General features: G+C 40.0%; 1 protein-coding gene across 5 annotated transcripts in view; it reads right to left on the reverse strand.

Moving 5' to 3' along the window:
* Positions 1 to 17,576, reverse strand: part of KIAA0319L (KIAA0319 like) — a 113,685-nt gene that overhangs the window by 61,237 nt on the left and 34,872 nt on the right. For 4 of the 5 annotated variants that reach the window (XM_070404709.1, XM_070404711.1, XM_070404708.1 and 1 more), the window contains exon 3: positions 15,541 to 16,061. In XM_070404709.1, coding sequence (XP_070260810.1) covers positions 15,541 to 16,061 — 521 coding nt within the window. Of the gene's footprint in view, positions 1 to 15,540; positions 16,062 to 17,576 lie in introns of those variants that run through there. The other variant, XM_070404712.1, reaches the window with a different exon arrangement.

Raw genomic sequence — 17,576 nt, forward strand, 5'->3', positions numbered from 1 at the left:
GACAAGATCAAGGATATATTTGGAAGGACTGAATCTGAACAATAAGTGCCATGTTCTCAGACTGAAAAGACAATGATAGAGTTTGGGCTATTGCACAAACATTTAGGAGAGCATATGAGCCCAATTGGGAAAGTGAGTATCAGAGAAGGCTTCCTAGAAGAAGTAAAGCCTGGGGTGAGTCTTGAAGAATGAGTAGTAATTATCAGGTGAATAACCAAAAAAAAAAAAAAAGATAGTATGATGCACCTGAAACCTATATAATTTTATTAACCAACATCATCCCAATGAATTCGATAAAAAAATAAACTTTAAAGAGACAAAAATATAGTGGAATTCTGCTTCTAGTCAAGATGGAGTAACAGCTCAGCCCAGTGGTTGAGCATCAACCTATGAACCAGGAGATCAGAGTTGATTCCAGGTCAGGGCATATGCCCAGGCAGTAGGCTCGATCCCCAGTAGGGGGCATGCAGGAGGCAGCTGATCAATGATTCTCTCTCATCACTGATGTTTCTATCTCTCCCTCTCCCTTCCTCTCTGAAATCAATAAAAATATATTAAAAAAAATAAAAAGATGGGAGTAACTGGGACTAGATTTATCATCCCATCTGCAACAATTCGAAAGCCAGACAAAATATTTGAAACAATAGCAGTCAAGACACTGACATTAAGCAATGAAAAGCAATTCCTAAGAAATGAAAATAGTGGGGAGTGATTAACATGGGAACTTATATGCACATATGCATAGGCCTGGGAGGGGTGGGTGCGGGGTAGAGGGAGCCAAAGGGAAAAAAACAAAGGGGACATCTGTAATACATTCAACAATAAAGATAAATAAAATAAATAAATGAAAATAAATAAATAATAAGACGAGTCCTAAAAGCTGATCTAACAGTAAAGAGAAACATATATATCTATAAATACAGTATGACATTTCATTATCTCTCTAATAACTGATAGAAATTAATAGAAAAGATGTAAGGATATAGAAGATCTGAACAATACCGAATCTGAACAATTTGAACTAATTGACATTTATAGAACATGTGCCCAACAAATAGCAAGGTACATATTCTTTTCAACTGTACATGAAATATTTAACAGGATAAACCATATTCTGAGCCATAAAACAGGTCTCAATAAATTTAAAAGGATTCAAGCCATACAATGTTCACTGGCTACAATGGCATTAAATTATCAATCCATAATACAATAATATCTAGAAAGTCCCCTCCAATAGTTTAAAACTACATAATGTACTTCTAAGCAACTCAAGGGTTAAAGGAGTAGTAACAAGGGAAATTTTAAAGCATTCTGAACTGAATGAAACTGTAAACAAAAATCTCAAAATTTGTAGGATGTGGCTAAAGCAGTATTCAGAGGGAAATTTATAGCACTAAAATGCCTATGTTAGGAAGGAAGGAAGTCTCAAATCAATTACCTCAGATTATAATTTAAGAAACTAGAAAAGAGCAAATGAGATCCAAATTAATCAGAAGAAATGAAATAATAAAGATTAGAGCATAAATCAATGAAATAGAAAACAGAAAAGCAATAGAGAAAAACAGATGAAACCAGAGATTGTTTTGGAGAAAATCTAGCTAGTCTGATTAGGAGAAGAGAGGAGAGTGAAGGAAAAAGGAAGAACACAAATTATTAATATCAGGAATAAGAGAGGTAAGATATTAAAAGGGCAATAAGAGAATATTGTGAACAACTTTATGCCAATAAATTTGACTACTGGGATAAAATGCATAAATTTCTTGAAAGACACAATCTGTCAAAGCTCACTCAAAAAGGGCTATTATTGATAATCAAAATAGTTATATAGCTATTACATAAATTGAATTTGGAGTTTAAAATGTTCCTACAAAGAACTCCAGGCCCAGATGACTTCACTAGAAAATTATATTGAGCAGTTAAGTAATAAATAGTACCAATTCTACACAAACCCTTCCAGAAAATTAAAGCACAGTGAAAATTTCTCAACTGACTCTCTATAAGGCCAGCATTACTCTGATATTAAAACCCAACAAAGACATTACAAGAAAACTACATATCCCTCATGAACACAGATGTAAAAATTAATAACAAAATTTTATTAAATAAATATGACAATTTATACAAAGGATAATACACCATGACTAAATGGAATTTATCCCAGAAATGCAAGGTTGGATTAACATTCAAAATCAATCAAGTTATTCACCATCATTAACACACTAAAACCAAAAAACGATATAAATCTCAATAGATGTAGAAAAAGTATTTGACAAAATCCAACATTTATTCCTGATACAAATTCCCATAAAACTAGGAATAAAAAGGAACTTTCTCCAACAGGTAAAAGATATCTTTAAAAAACCTACAGCTAACATCATACTTAATGGTAAAGACTGAATGATTTCTCCTAAGATCAAGAACACGGCAAGTATGTACACTTTCATCACTTCTATTAAACATATATTGAAGGTTCTAGCCAATGTAATAGGCAAGAAAAAGGAAAGGCATCCAGATTGGAAAAGAAGTAAAATGGTCTTTATTCATAGACAACATAAAACATGATTACACATATAGAAAATCCTATGGAATCTACAAAAAAAGTTACCAGAATGAATAAGTTAGTTTTGCAAATAAGTTAGGTTTCAGGATACAAAATCAATATACTAAAAAGTAATTATATTTCTATATATAATTGGAACTAAATAAATGGAAACTAAATTTTTAAAAATACCAATACATCAAAAAGATGAAATACTTAGGGACAAATCTGACAAAAGAGAAATCTGTTCCCTAAAAATTACAACATATCGCTGACAGAAATTAGAGATGACTCAAATAAAAGGGAAAGTATACTGTGTTCATGGATCAGTAGACTCACTATTATTATTAGGCTATCAATTCTTCCCCAATTGATTTACAGCCCTAAGTAATCTTAATCAAAATCCTAGAGGGTGATGGTGTGAGGGTCAATTAGCACATTCCCTCTTCATTAGATAGGATATACTAGGTGTACTGGTTAATAATGAGGATTTATTTCAATAGATGGAGTTACACATATGTTGATATATATGCGATTTGGTATGTATTCTATTTTATTGTATTAACAACAAGCTTCAAAACTTCATATGTCAAGTTTTCTGAAGGTATTAACATCATAGATATTTTTACGCTTAAAAATGTCGAATTTTGTGCCAAAAAAAAGCATTTGCGGGAAGTTTTAATTCATTACTTTATTTTGAAGAAAAGTGCTGCTGAAAGTTATCGTATACTTCGGGAAGCTTATGGTGAACATGCTCCATCTCAAGATACTTGTGAAAGCTGGTTTAAACGCTTTAAAAGTGATGATTTCGTTGTGAAAGACAAAGAATGTCCAGGTCAACCAAAAAAGTTTGAAGACCAACAATTACAAGCATTATTGGATGACGATGCATGTCAAACTCAAAAACAACTTGCAGAAAGTTTAAAAGTTGCTCAGCAAACAATTTCCGATCATTTACAAGCAATGGGAAAGATTTTAAAGCAAGGAAAATGGGTGCCACATCAAATGAACGAGAGACAAATGGAAAACCAAAAAGTTGTCAGTAAAATGTTGCTTCAACGGCACGAAAGAAAGTCTTTTTTTGCATCGAATTGTGACTGGTGATGAAAAGTGGACTTATTTTGAGAATCTAAAATGCACAAAATCATGGGTTGATCCAGGTCAACCATCAACATCGACTGCAAGGCCAAACAGCTTCGGAAAGAAGACAATGCTCTGCATTTGGTGGGATCAGGAAGATGTGGTATATTATGAGCTTCTAAAATCAAGTGAAACCATTAATACTGATCACTACCGACAACAAATAATCAATTTGAACCATGCTTTGATCGTGAAATGACAAAAATGTTCCAGAAGACACGGCAAAGTAATTTTGCTTCATGATACCACACCATCACACACTTCAAAACCAATTAAAGACATGTTAAAAGATCTTGCCGGGGAAGTATTAACCCACCCGCTGTTTTCACCAGACCTTGCTCCTTCAGATTACACACACTTTCTGAGCAGTACTTCAAAAAGTACGAAGAAGTGGAAAATTGGGTCTCTGAATGGTTTGCCTCAAAACAAGAAAAGTTCTATTGGGACCGTATACACAAATTACCTGAAAGATGGGGAAATGTGTAGCTAGCGATGGACATTACTTTGAATAAAGCACTTTTTAAAAAAAATATATTTTATTGATTTTTTTTACAGAGAGGAAGGGAGAGGGATAGAGAGTTAGAAACATCGATGAGAGAGAAACATCGATCAGCTGCCTCCTGCACACCTCCCACTGGGGATGTGCCCGCAACCAAAGTACATGCCCTTGACCGGAATCGAACCTGGGACCCTTCAGTCCACAGACTGATGCTCTATCCACTGAGCTAAACCGGTTAGGGCTGAATAAAGCACTTTTGATGTTTCTCTTGAAATTACCATGTTTTCTTTGATTACAAAATCCGCTATTATTAACTGGTACACTGAGTGCATAGCCCATGGACACAGACAATAGGGTAGTGAAGACCTGGTGAGGGCAGTGGTAGGGGTTGGGAGGAGGGAGTAAGGGGGAGAAAACAGGAGATATCTGTAATACTATCAACAATAAAAATACATTTAAAAGTAAATAAATAAAACTATAAAACTTTTAGAAGAAAACTTAAGAGAAAATCTCTCTTAGATACAATATCAAAAGTGTGATCCATTAAAAAAGCTGATAAATTGGACATCAACAAAATTTATATCTTCTCTTCAAAAGATACTGCTAAGAGAATGAAAAGACAAGACAGACTGAGAATATTTGTAAATCACATATCTAATAAATGATTTATATGCATAAGATATATGTAAGAAAACAACCCAACTTTTAAAGTCAGGGGAAATATGAACAAACACTTTACCCAAAAAATATGGACAGCAAATAAGCACATGAAAAGATATTCAATATTATCAGTCATTAAGGAAATGCAAATCAAAACCACAATGTGATCTTATTACACATCTATTACAATGTCTAAAATGAAAAAGATTCACCATACCAAGTGTTGGTGAGAATGTAGAGCAAATGGAACTTTCATATATTACTAATGGGATGTAAAATGGTACAACTGTTTGGAAAACCGTTTGGCAGTTTCTTAAAATAGTAAATACACACTTACAATATGATCCAGTCATTCTACCACCAGGCATATATCCAAGAGAAATTAAAACTGGTACACAAATATTCCTAGCAGCTTTATCTGTAGCCAAAATATGGAAACAATCCAAAAATCCATCAACAATTGAGTAGATAAACAAATTATGAGATGTCCATATAATGAAATACTATCCAGCCATTAAAAGGAACCAACTACTGACACATCGTCCTATATAATAAAAGGCTAATATGCAAATCCACCAACGGCAGAACAACTGGTTGCTATGACGTACACTGACCACCAGGGGGCAGACACTCAATGCAGGAGCTGCCCCCTGGTGGTCAGTGTGCTCCCACAGGGGGAGCACTGCTCAGCCAGAAGCCCTGAACTGGGCTCACTGCTGGCGAGCCTAGCGGCAGTGGAGGGAGAGCCTCTCCCGCCTCCGCGGCAGCGCTAAGAATGTCTCACTGACAGCTTAGGCCCGCTCCCCAGGGAGTGGGCCTAAGTCATCAGTCGGACATCCCCCAAGGGCTCTCGGACTGTGAGAGGCACAGGCCAGGCTGAGGGACCACCCCCCAAGTGCACGAATTTTGTGGACTGGGCCTCTAGTAATACAAGAATGAACATCAGAACATTATGTTAAGTGAAAGAAGCCAGAGACAAAAGACTACATAGTTTTGGTTCCGTTTATAAAAAATCCAGAAAAGGCAAATTTATAGAGACATCAAATTAGTGGATGTACAAGGGAACTTTTTTTTTAGATGTTATTTATTTTAGAGAGAAAGGAAGGGAGAGGGATAGAGAGATAGAAACATTGATGAGAGAGACACATTGATCGACTGCTTTCTACACACCCTGCACTGGGATCAAGCCCACAACCGGGGCATGTGCCCTGACGGGGAATAGAACTAGGGACCTCTTGGTGCATGGATCAATGCTCAGCTACACCAGCTGGTCATGAGAACTTTTAAGCAAACTAGCACAAGGGAAGTTTCTGAGTGACAGAAATGTTAATAAACTGGATTATAGTGATGATATACAACTCTACATATTTACTAAAATCATTGAACTGTATGCTTAAAAGGAGTGAGTTTTGTATGTGAGTTGTTCCTCAATAATGTTGTTAAAAAGAAGAGTACATAATGTATAATTCCATTTATTTTTAAATTCTAGAAAATCTATAATAATCTAAAGCATATCAGTAGTTGTCTAGGGATAAAGACATATTACAAAGGGACAGGAGGAAACTTTTGGGGTAATGAATATCTTTTTTTGTGGTTATGGTTTTATGGATATATCCTATATAATAAAAGGCTAATATGCAAATTGTCCCCTCGGGAGTTTGACCGCTCGCTATGACGTGTGCTAACCACCAGGGGGCAGCGTGGAATGAAGGCCCCATCCGGCAGCCTGGGAAAGGAAGGCCCTGGCCAGCAGCCGGCAGCCTGGGGAAGGAAATCCCCGGTGGGCCCTGATCAACGGCCAGGCCTAGGGACCCTACCCGTGCATGAATTTCATGCACCAGGCCTCTAGTACATATATAAAAGTTAATCAAATTGTATACTATAAACATGAGCTGTTTATATGTCTATTATCCTATATAATAAAAGGCTAATATGCAAATAGACTGAACAGTGGAACAACCAGAACAACTGAACAACCGGTCACTATGATGTGTGCTGACCACCAGGGAGCATGTGCAGAACACGACTGGCACTGGCCGCGGCAAGATGGTAGAGCAGGTAAGCAGGGGTGCCAGACCAAGGCGGGGTGCCGGTCGCTGTCATCGGGGCGAGCCTCTGATGGTTACTGAAAATTCTTTGCTCCTATGCGCTGTGGTCCTGTCTGCCTGACACTCACACCCGCTGATGGCACCAAGTGATTGGGACCGGCGCCGGGCACGGGCAGCAGGTGTGAGCGGGGCCGGCACTGGCATTAGGTGTGAGTGGCGGCTTTGGCACCAGTAGCGAGTGCGAATGGCAGCTTTGGCACCAGCAGCAGGTGCGAGCGCTGGGTGGGACCACGGTGCACAGGAGCAAAGAATTTTCAGTAACCACCAGAGGCTCGCCCCAATGACAGCGACTAGCCTGCCTTGGTCTGGCACCCCACTCACCTGCTCCACCCTCCCACCACAGCCAATGCCCACCATGTTCCACACACGCCCCCTGGTGGATGTCATAGCGCACGTCATAGCAACCATTTGTTCGGCTGTTCATTTGTTCCACCATTTGTATATTAGCCTTTTATTATATAAGATTATGATTTTTAAAGAAACAGGAAAAGGAGATATGAAGCAAATTATCTTACTTCAGAAACTATGAAATAATAGTGACATTTTAGGGGATGATATAGGATTGGAACACTTGGGTGAATTTTCTTAGGCAATTTTTTCTGGTATTTGACAGAAATCATAAAAACAAACCCAATTCTGAACAAACTCTAAGTCATATAATAATGCCCCAGGAATACATCTATTTCTTCTTCAAAGAAGCTTTATTCAGAATGATGAAAGGTTTCTATTCATGTTCCCTTTCTCCATCTCTCATTTCTCCCTCTTTTTCCCTCTTGCTCCTTCCTCCTTCCTCCTCACTCTCAGTCTGGGAGCTACCCTCTCCAAATCAAGCAAGCAAGCCCCACTGGTTATGATTAATATCATAATTCAAGATGACCAAAAAAGAAAAACAAAAACCTCCATCGTGAGCTATTCTGTTTTGAGTAGTAGATTTCAGGGTACACACAGGATGCTGATATTTATCTGGGTCATAACTTCCCGGTCCAGGTAGAGGCCCTCCTTGGTAAGACACATGCTACCCTGGTGTTTACTTAATATTAAAGAACTAGAGGTCCAGTGGAGTCCTTCGGGGTGGCCTGTGGGGATCAGGCCCCAACTCACGCCCCCAGCCTTGCAGCCCTGCAGCCCCACCTGGCACCCCGCCATGGCCTAGTGCTGCCCACTCACCTGCTCCAATCATCCTGCCTACGGGGCAATCAATCAGGGTCAGGCCCCCGCCCGGTCCCCTCAGCTCCTGGGAGCCGGGCAGCAGCCCCACCCCCTGCTGCTGCCACTGGTTGCCATCTGCGGGTCGGGCTCCCGCTTGCACCCGCCCTGGCCTGGCACCACCTGCTCACCTGCTCCACCATCCTGCCATGGTCCTGCTCTCATTGGGGCCCGTTGGGGCCGGCAGTGCCTCCACTGCTGCCCACTGCCAGCACCACGTCGCTGACGCCTGCCATATGCCACACTGCCCCCTGGTGGGTCAGCACACATCATAGAGTGCGGTCGAACTCCCAGTCGGACAATTTGCATATTAGGCTTTTATTATATAGGATGATTTGCAAAAATTCAGCTTTTAAAATATTTTGATTTGAGACACAACTGTATTAAAATAAAAACTACTATTGTCACAAAAATCCTACTAGATGAAAGACAGTGTCTTCCTACACTAGCCAGTGTAAGCCAGTGGGGTATGAAAGACATCCCAAGCCAATTCTTAGCAACTAAAGATGAGACTGGTGAATATGGCAGGGTTTAAGTTTGCAGTAGTTTGTTCAAAGTTATATCTTCTCAGACCTCCCTGGAGAAACTAAGACCATCACAGAAAGGAGAAAGGGGGAGGGATGTTTTGTTAACTAAGTCTTAGCAGCTTTTGAGGCTTTTTTACTGTGGCTCAAGTTTGGCCAATTAGCAAGGATCTGTTAAATTCACATTAAAATCAACTCTTGCCTTATTAATTAACTTACAATGTAGCCAACAAAAACATTATCAATTCATTTCACATAGTAAAATCAGATAAGCAGACTAAAGAACCAGAATACTAAGAGAGTAACAGGAGAAAGTAAGCAGCTGTTGTGAGAAAAAATAAAGAAAGGGCATTGTGGTTCAAGCACTAAAACTTTAGAAAAAGGAAAAGTACAATAGTAGGAATTTCTGCACACCCCACACAAGGAAATGAGCTGCCCAGGTTTTCTCTTCATGCAATAAGCCACACATGTAAGATTAGAAGGGTGGGGATGTGGGGCTGGGGAAGTGAATATATGCACACAGACAGTATTGCAAAAGCCTAGGTTACTCAGGGCTTAGAAGCCCATACAAATTACACAGGCCAGAGAGCTGAGGGGGGCCTGGGGCTAAAAAAATTTTTGGTGTCTGCTGCTCAGATAACTAAGGATGAGAATTTGGGAAAAACTAGGTCCTAAGTAATTCCAAATTTGTCAGGAAATAATGGCCGGAATAATAAATGAACCCTTGGCAAAAATTTTACAAGCCCAAAGGATTAAAGGAAAGATTTAAAAACAAAAACCAAAAGAAAGCAACCAAGCAAAAAACCCCGATAAACAAACCAAACCAAAACAAAAGCAGAGAGGAAGGGAAGAAAGAGAACTGCTGGGGCTTCTGTCCTTGAATATGAGGCTCTTTTGTGTCACTGCCTACACTCAACACCAATATCTCCTGGTAAGAGGTATGCTCTGGCCTTATGTAGAGTCAGGACAAGAGTTTTCCTCAGTGAAAAAAAAAAGGCAGCAGAGAGGTTTCCAAGGGCTTGGCTCATTTACCCACTCAGTCATTTGTTCCTCAGAAAGCCCCTGGCTTGTCGGGGTTGACATGCTGTGATTATTGACTGGAAACAGGGAGATGGATGGTAGAGAGAGGAGGATCTCAGTCTCCTAAAGTCAGACCTATGTGTACGGATAACCTAATAGGATCTGCATTTCCTGGGCTCAAAGAGAATGCGCCTTCTTCTTTCACAAAGGCAGCAATTAATTGCCAGAAACTGAAATGCTTATACTGCAAATGTTCCAGCACCAAATCAACAAACTTGCAGGCTCCTCTTCCTAGTAATTTAGAGGTTCATGGCATAGAGCCGATGCAGTAATTAAACCAAGCATTATCAGCTTCTCCTTCTTTAAGTTGAGAAAGGGAAATAAATTGGTGATATTCCTTTCCACTTTGGGAATTGCAAAAGATCCACAATACCTGCTCTTGGATACAACATGTATATTTCCAAAAGAATGAAAAATGCTACTGACAACACAGGGCCTCTAGAGCTCTGCAGGCATTTCGAGCAAGACAAGAACAATTTATGATACAATTTCTTCCCATTTTGGATGCAGAGTTGCCTGACCTACCTCAGTGAAAACAGTACAAACTAGAAACTAGTGCTGCTAGCCAGTCATCCCTAATTAGGAGGAGGAGATCTGCCGTGTATACATTTCTCTTCCATTCCCTAGTGCATAAACAGAAGTTGGAACACCAAGTCCTCTCCTAAAAGAAATGCCTACCAGTTAACTGTTCTGAATGTACAAGAAAGATGATCTCATCACCCTTCCAAAGCTATCCATGGCCTTCCTAAGCATAGTATGTAAGGTCAAACATAACTTGTCTGGATCTGAAGACTTCACTTTGCCCCATTTTTTAGCAATGCTTGCAGCTCTCAACAGATGCCAAACTATATGATGCCTCTGTGCACAAAGGCTCACTTCCACCTTTGGGGCTCATAATTCAAATTCAATATTCCTCCCCCCCCACCCATTCTCCATGTTAGACCATTAAATTTGAGATCCTGTTCACTGGCAGCAATTTACTGCCACTGCCCACAGCTAGTGAACAAGAAGAAAAAGAACTCCCCAGCCAACACAGGATCTTCCTTCAAGCATACAGATGAAATCTGTAAGGATTGAATTTGAGCTTTCACCATCTTCCAGGAGATTATCAGGTCTAAATCTGCCATATTTTCTTTTTTGTGGTCTCCTTCTGTGGGAAGCACGGGACTTGGTTGGAATGTCTGTAAGGAGGAATCTCTGAAAGGTCGGCGGCCTTTGAGGGGACCTTGCCGAAGGTGGCAGCCCCTACCTTTTTGCTAGAATCTCTATGTTTAGTCTTTAACCCTTTTCGGTCCAACCTCGAGGCTGACTCGACAGACCAGGCACTAGGAGCAGGTCCACCGTCGAGCAATAAGAACATTAAAAAGTTCAACATTCAATCCCGTCAATTAATTTGGACCAGACTGTTTGAATTCCAAAAATAATATTGGACCGCAAAGGGTTAAAGACCCGACCTTGTAGAAGCATATACTTTCTCAAGGATACTTACCCTACTAATTGTATCTAGAAGTTAATTTGAGTTCAAGCTGTCATGACAATAAAAACCTAAGGAGGCAGGTGAATGGGACTACACGGAAACCATAGTCAAGTAGTGCCTTAGCCCTCTCTTTCACAGAAACGTGTTACAGTAATTATTCATCCATCTTTCAGGGTCTGCCAGCCAGCCCCAGCATACTTCTAATTTTATTGATCACAATTATCCTGTAGTGTGATGACTGTACCCATCTCTCCTAACTCTGTGTTCAGTGAGTTCATGTTGGTAGTTTGAAATTGGTTATGGTGGTAGTATTTACACTATGAAATTGACGCAGTCTACAATTCAGGGCTTGTTTTTGTTTTCTAGGAAACCCAGTTGTTAAACATTTACCATACTAAACTGTTATCCCTATAATCATCTATACTTCCTCTCCTGTGAGACCCAACCTCCTTTTCTTTCACCCAAATATTCCATTGAATTGTCTTGGAATTACTACTCCATGATTAATAAGTCACTTGTATGCTCAGTCGTTTCATGTTTTGTTCCCTATACCTCCTGCAGGACAGGCTACATAATTTGCCGGATCTGGTGCAAAATGAAAATGCAGGATCCTTTGTTCAAAATCTATTAAAATTATTAAGAATTTTAAGACGACAACAACAGTAGAGCATTAAACCAAAAACAGGGCCTTTCTAAGTGTGGAGACTTGTATAACCACACAGGTCAAGTGCCCATAAACTAGTTAGTGACCAGCTATTCTTAACTGTAAGCCTGCCCTCCCCTGAGGATACTGTTTCCATGTATGATGGCTACTTATTCTCCCATACTTTAAGATTGAAGGTGGGTTGCTATGTTATTGACTCTCCTTCCCAAATCTCTTTGCAAACAATTACTCTTCTATCTTCTTTGTAAAAACCTCTTCTCCTCTGCCATCTTGCTGCACTACACTTCAACTCTCATCATAGCTGTCATCTCCCAACAAACTAGTTACTCCTCCTACTTTACTGATGGCTTTGGTACCTGGCTCTCAAAATTCCTCTTCACCCCAAGTCCTTGCCTATTAAGAGAACAGACTCTGGATAGAAGCAGCGTGCCTGGGTTCAAGTTTTGATACTACCATACTAGTATATTAGCTATGTTGCCTTGGCCATGCTCCTTAACCTTTCTTTTCTTGAGCTTCCTCATTTATAAAATAGAGATGATAATAGTATTTCATAGGATTTGTTGTATGGATTAAAAGAGTTAATACATGTAAAGGGTGCAGAATGGTACCTGGCATATATTAAGTGCTCACTCAGTAAACATTAGCTATTGCTATTATCATCATCATTGGTGAAGTCTAGTTGTGTCTACATGGATAGCTCATTTAGTATGTTCTTTTGAGCTCCCTGTCAATAAATTTCTTCTCCACTCTACCCCAGCAACCTTCCACAGCTACACCCTAGATCCTGTAAGCGCTTCTCCACGTCCTAAATCTTAACTTCAAATATCCCTGACTACTACCTCCTATCCTTACAGGACTCACATTTACCTGTGCCCCATATGTCTGCTTTTTATCAGCAAAACCTTTAAATATCAGGTATATCTCTTCTATCATATCTCTGTCAGCACCTATATTTGCTTCTTTTCCTATCTTCTTACACTCTCTCTTCATTCACTCTCTTGACAATAACCTCAATTTCCATGCCCCAGTTTCCTTTTACACAAGACTGGCAAAGTTCCAATCTTGGATGAATCAAACTATCAGTACCACTCTTGCAAATTCATGGTCTCCATCTTCAATGCTGCCCAGCAATCTTTCTATTTCCTTACCTATTCTGCCATCTCCAATGCTTCACAATGGCTATTTCAGACCTTTACCACTCTCTCTAAACTTCTGATATTCCTGCCTCTACTCACCTATCCCCACCTCAGCTATCTGCTTCTGCTCTCAGTTACTATCCCACTTCAGAAAAAAGCAGGAACAAGATTAAAACTACCACAATGTTCTCTACCAAACCTCAAAATCTACCTTAGCTGCATTTATATCCATACATTTCTTCCTTCCTATCACAATGAAGGGGATGTCTCTTCTCCTACTTAAAGCTAATCTTGTGTTCCATTCTCTGGATTCTAACCCCCCTGTCCTAGAAGGCAATGGTTCCTGAAATATGGTTCTCAGACCAGTAGTTTCAGCATTCTCCAGCATTTTACAAATGCAAATTCTCAGGCCTCGCTCTAGACCTACTAAATCACAAACTCTCAAGTGGGGCCCAGCAATGTTTAACAAGCCTTTAGGTGATTCTGATGCACACTGAAGTCTGAGGACCATGGCTCTGAGGGATTATTTGTTGCTTATCCCCTTTCCTGTATCTTCAACCTCCTTTTTTAATGCAATGGTTCCTTTGCTTGAAGAGGTCCATGTACATTCTTGCCCTTCTCCAATCTATTCAACACACAAAAACTTATCTGATCATGCCATTCCCTCCTTAAATAAAGATCAATATTTTAAGAAGGCCTTAAGGCTCTGCACACCTCTCAAGTCTTTTCTTGCACCACTAGCTTTCTTGCTCTGTTTGACAAACAAGACCAGTGTCTCTCAACTTCTTAATCTTGCCACATGACAAACTTTGAAATTGTTATCCCCTCTGCCTGAAATACCTTTGGCCTGTTTCTTTCCTTAGCTCCTACTTCTACTTCAAGTCTCAGATTAAACTTTCCTTTCTTAAAGTGGCCTAACCTTACCCCTTAGTCTTGATTAGGTCCCTACTAGATGCTCTTAAAGAATCTGCACTTATCCTTTCACAACCTACATCAAACTTATAATTATCTAATTATTATAGATGTAATGTCTGTCTTCCTTGCCAGAGTGTAAGCTCTATTCGGGCAGAAATCACATTTATCTTATTTACTATAATATTCCTAGTGCCTAGCTTAGTATAGTACCCTGTTCTAGTAAATGTGCAATAAATATTTGCTGATAGACTGAGCCTTGCATACACGGTGCCTCTGTCCAGAATACTTGTAATATCTTTAATCCCTTAGTGAAAGCCTACTTTGCTTTGAGAAATAAGTTAAACATCTCTATAAAGTGTTCTCTGAACATACACACCACCTCCCTGCTCAAGTAGGTCACTTCCTCTTTTGTGATCCTATTGTATTGTGTATATAACTCTACTAATGCAATAATTATACACTATTGTAAATATCTATTTTCATGTCTGAGTCTCCACTAGACTGTAAACTTCCTGAGGGAACAGATCATATCTTGTTTACCTATACATCTCCAGAGCTTAGAAAAGTGCCTGACATTGATAAGTGTCTATAAATGTTTATGGGCATATTAAGCCTAAGTCTATATCTCTAATACTGCACTGAAAGTTCTTTTCTTAATATTAAATCTGGGTTCCAATTCTATGTTTGCTATTCATTAGCTGCATGATCAAACTGTTTAACTTTAGGCCTCAGTTTCCTCACCTGACAAACTTTGAAACACTAAAGTAGGGTTAGTAACACCTATTTGGAAATATTGCTATGAAAATTAAATAAAATGACATGGTAAAATGATTAGCACACAGTGCCAGGCATGCAGTACTGCCTCCCCACTCGGGCTTCAACTTGATAGAGACAACTAGGACAAAACAAATACAAAAATAAGTCACAGGAATCAAAGGAGACTGAGCATGAAGTGAGTCATTCCTTTTAATAATTTGCCCAGGAAGATCAACAATGAAGAAACATAATAAGCGGAATTAACTCTACTGGTGGTATTATCTCCTTTGGCATACAAAGCTTGTGAGCATTCACTGCAGAAACCTCTTGGCTAACGGCCACATCCAGCTCCCTAGCCCAGCAGGTCAGGTCTTAATCTGCACTACCAGCCCTGGTTACTTTAGACTGGAATAGAAACGACCTCATAAGGAATATATTTACAGGCAGGAGATGGGGGGAAAGGAGGAGGAGAACTTGACTGCAACCACATCAATCAAGTGTTTTGCAATCTGGCAGAAATCACTGCAGAATCGTTGGTGGAGACTAACACCCACACAATGGCACTTATCTGCAGCCAACAACCAGTTTAGACTAGATAATGAGCAACTTTCTGCTTTTATCAAAACAATGTCAGACTTGCATGGAGTGAATATCTCTAAGGTCAAATTACCCTTGTTCATCTGGGAAGCACCCACAAAGATGGCACTAAGCAGCTTTATACATACACTCCTCAGCCTAGGAGCACTGGCCACAAGCACCAAGCCTCATAACCTATGGGTGCCAAATGTAAAAACAGATTTAACAGATTCTCTGCTCCTTATTCATAATATGCTTACCTCTTCGGAGCCATTGGTTTTCAGATCACCTAGTTCCTTGGAGTCATTCACTTCAGAACGCTGTGTCACTATAGGTATAACTTCTTCACTGGGACTCTCTCTCTTCTGAAGCTTCCTGATTAAGTTCTGCTGGTCACTGGAAGATACAGCAGGTCTGAGTAGAGCTCTGGGAAGGCTCTGCCTCCTCTGAGATGCCCTGCTCCAACCTAGCCCCAGAATATGAGTTGCAACATCTTCAGGTAGAAAGTCATCTGCAGCTTGGAATTTCTTTAAAAACACCAGCACAGAATTGGAAGAGTCTGTCCTAAAAGTTTGGCAGCTCTGGGGACTGTTGCAGTCTGCCTGAATGCACATCCCTTCTAACCACCAAAGGGCATGACATGCAGAGTCCTGGCAGCAGGCAGCCCAACATGACTGGAGAGAGGAGGTTCCTTCAAGAAGGCGGAGGTAATTTTCTCCCCCAGATCTCAGGCCAACTCCAAATTGTGTCTTCACCTGCTTACACCTGCTCTCACTGGCATCTAAAAACAAAGAATGAAAATATTTAAAGATGAAATAAAAACAGACTACTACTCTGTAAAGAATCCTGAACACCAACATTTGGCTATTGTGAAAACTTGTTTTTAAGAGGGTGGGAAAGCTATCTAGTAAGAGGAACAGAAAATGCAAAAAAGAGTGTTTTTGGCTCAGGATATTTTAGCTTGTAGAGTACTGCTCCACATGCATTGCTGGTTCCTCTCTAAATAAATCCCTTCCAAGTAGACCTTTTACAGAGAATTCCATCTAGTTCTTAAAACAAACAAATCAAAAGAGCTATTCTGGTGGGAGTGTATGGAGGAAGGGGAGAGAGGGGGCGCGCACCAAGATGTTTCTCAGGAACAATGTGAAGACTAAGAGACCACAAGAGCAGATAGCTAAACAAGCTGGAATATGTCCCCCACTGAACTGGCAGCAATACAAAGAGATGCTTGACCTTTTGCAGGTTACAGGTTTATCATGTCCTAACCAATTGTTTCCAGAGTCAGGTGGTTTTGCATATCATGGTATCAGTCAGACCAGTAGTAGTCAAGCATACCAAAATTTTAATCATGTCAAGCTATGTCATGATAGGTAAAACAATGACCTACTGTGGTTAACCTAGATAAATGGTCCAAAATTCTGCTAATGCTACTTATGGAGGAACTTTTGGGCTGCTGAATTACTGAAGACATAGCATTGATTTTCACTTCTATATTCGTAGATGAAGTAAAGTCAAAGCATTCTCTAAATGAAAGTTGTTAGAAAGAGTTCACTTTAAGGTCTTGTTATATAGGTGTCTATAACCAACCTTGGTCAGGGTTATATAGGGCCAGAACCAGGATGAGGCAAGAGAGGTGCCTGGGGCACAAAATTTAAGGAGGCACTTACTCTCAGAATCATTCAAGTGCAAGGTTGGCTTACCCAACCCTTGAGAGTAAGTGTCTCCTTAAATTTTATGTCCTATGTGCCTCTTTCTTCACCCTAGCCCTGGCTCTGTGATTATAACATAAAGTATATTTTAGAAGTAATATAGGAAATATGCAGAAGAATCAAAGTATTAAAGAAATGGATAATCATATGTCTGCTTGTACACATAACTGAAAAAAGGCTATGTCTAGCTAAAGTAACAAACTGATAATCATCCAAAGCCAACCTAACTCCCAGAAAATACCTACTAAATGTCCAAGAGACTAAATGTGCACACCAGGCAACTGAGAAAATAAAGGCAGGCTTCTGAATCACTGCGTCCCCTGCCCAGCAGGGCTTGACAGGGGTGGGGCCGTCCAGGTCTGGGTCTCGCTCAATTGGGGGGGGGGGGGGGGGGGGGGGGAGCTGGCTGGGTCTGGGTCTCGCTCAATCTCTGACACTTCTATTAGAGAGAAAGGGCAAATAGCAATATTAAAATATTTCCTCTAATTAATTCCCTTTTAATGTGCACGACTTTCATGCACTGGGCCACTAGTCCTATATAATAGAGGTAACATGCTAATTGACCGTCATGCCCTCACAAATGGCGG

The sequence above is a fragment of the Myotis yumanensis genome, unplaced genomic scaffold (assembly GCF_028538775.1).
Source record: "Myotis yumanensis isolate MYYU_CA2020_CCGP unplaced genomic scaffold, mMyoYum1.0.hap1 SCAF_2, whole genome shotgun sequence".
Taxonomy (NCBI): Eukaryota; Metazoa; Chordata; class Mammalia; order Chiroptera; family Vespertilionidae; genus Myotis; species Myotis yumanensis.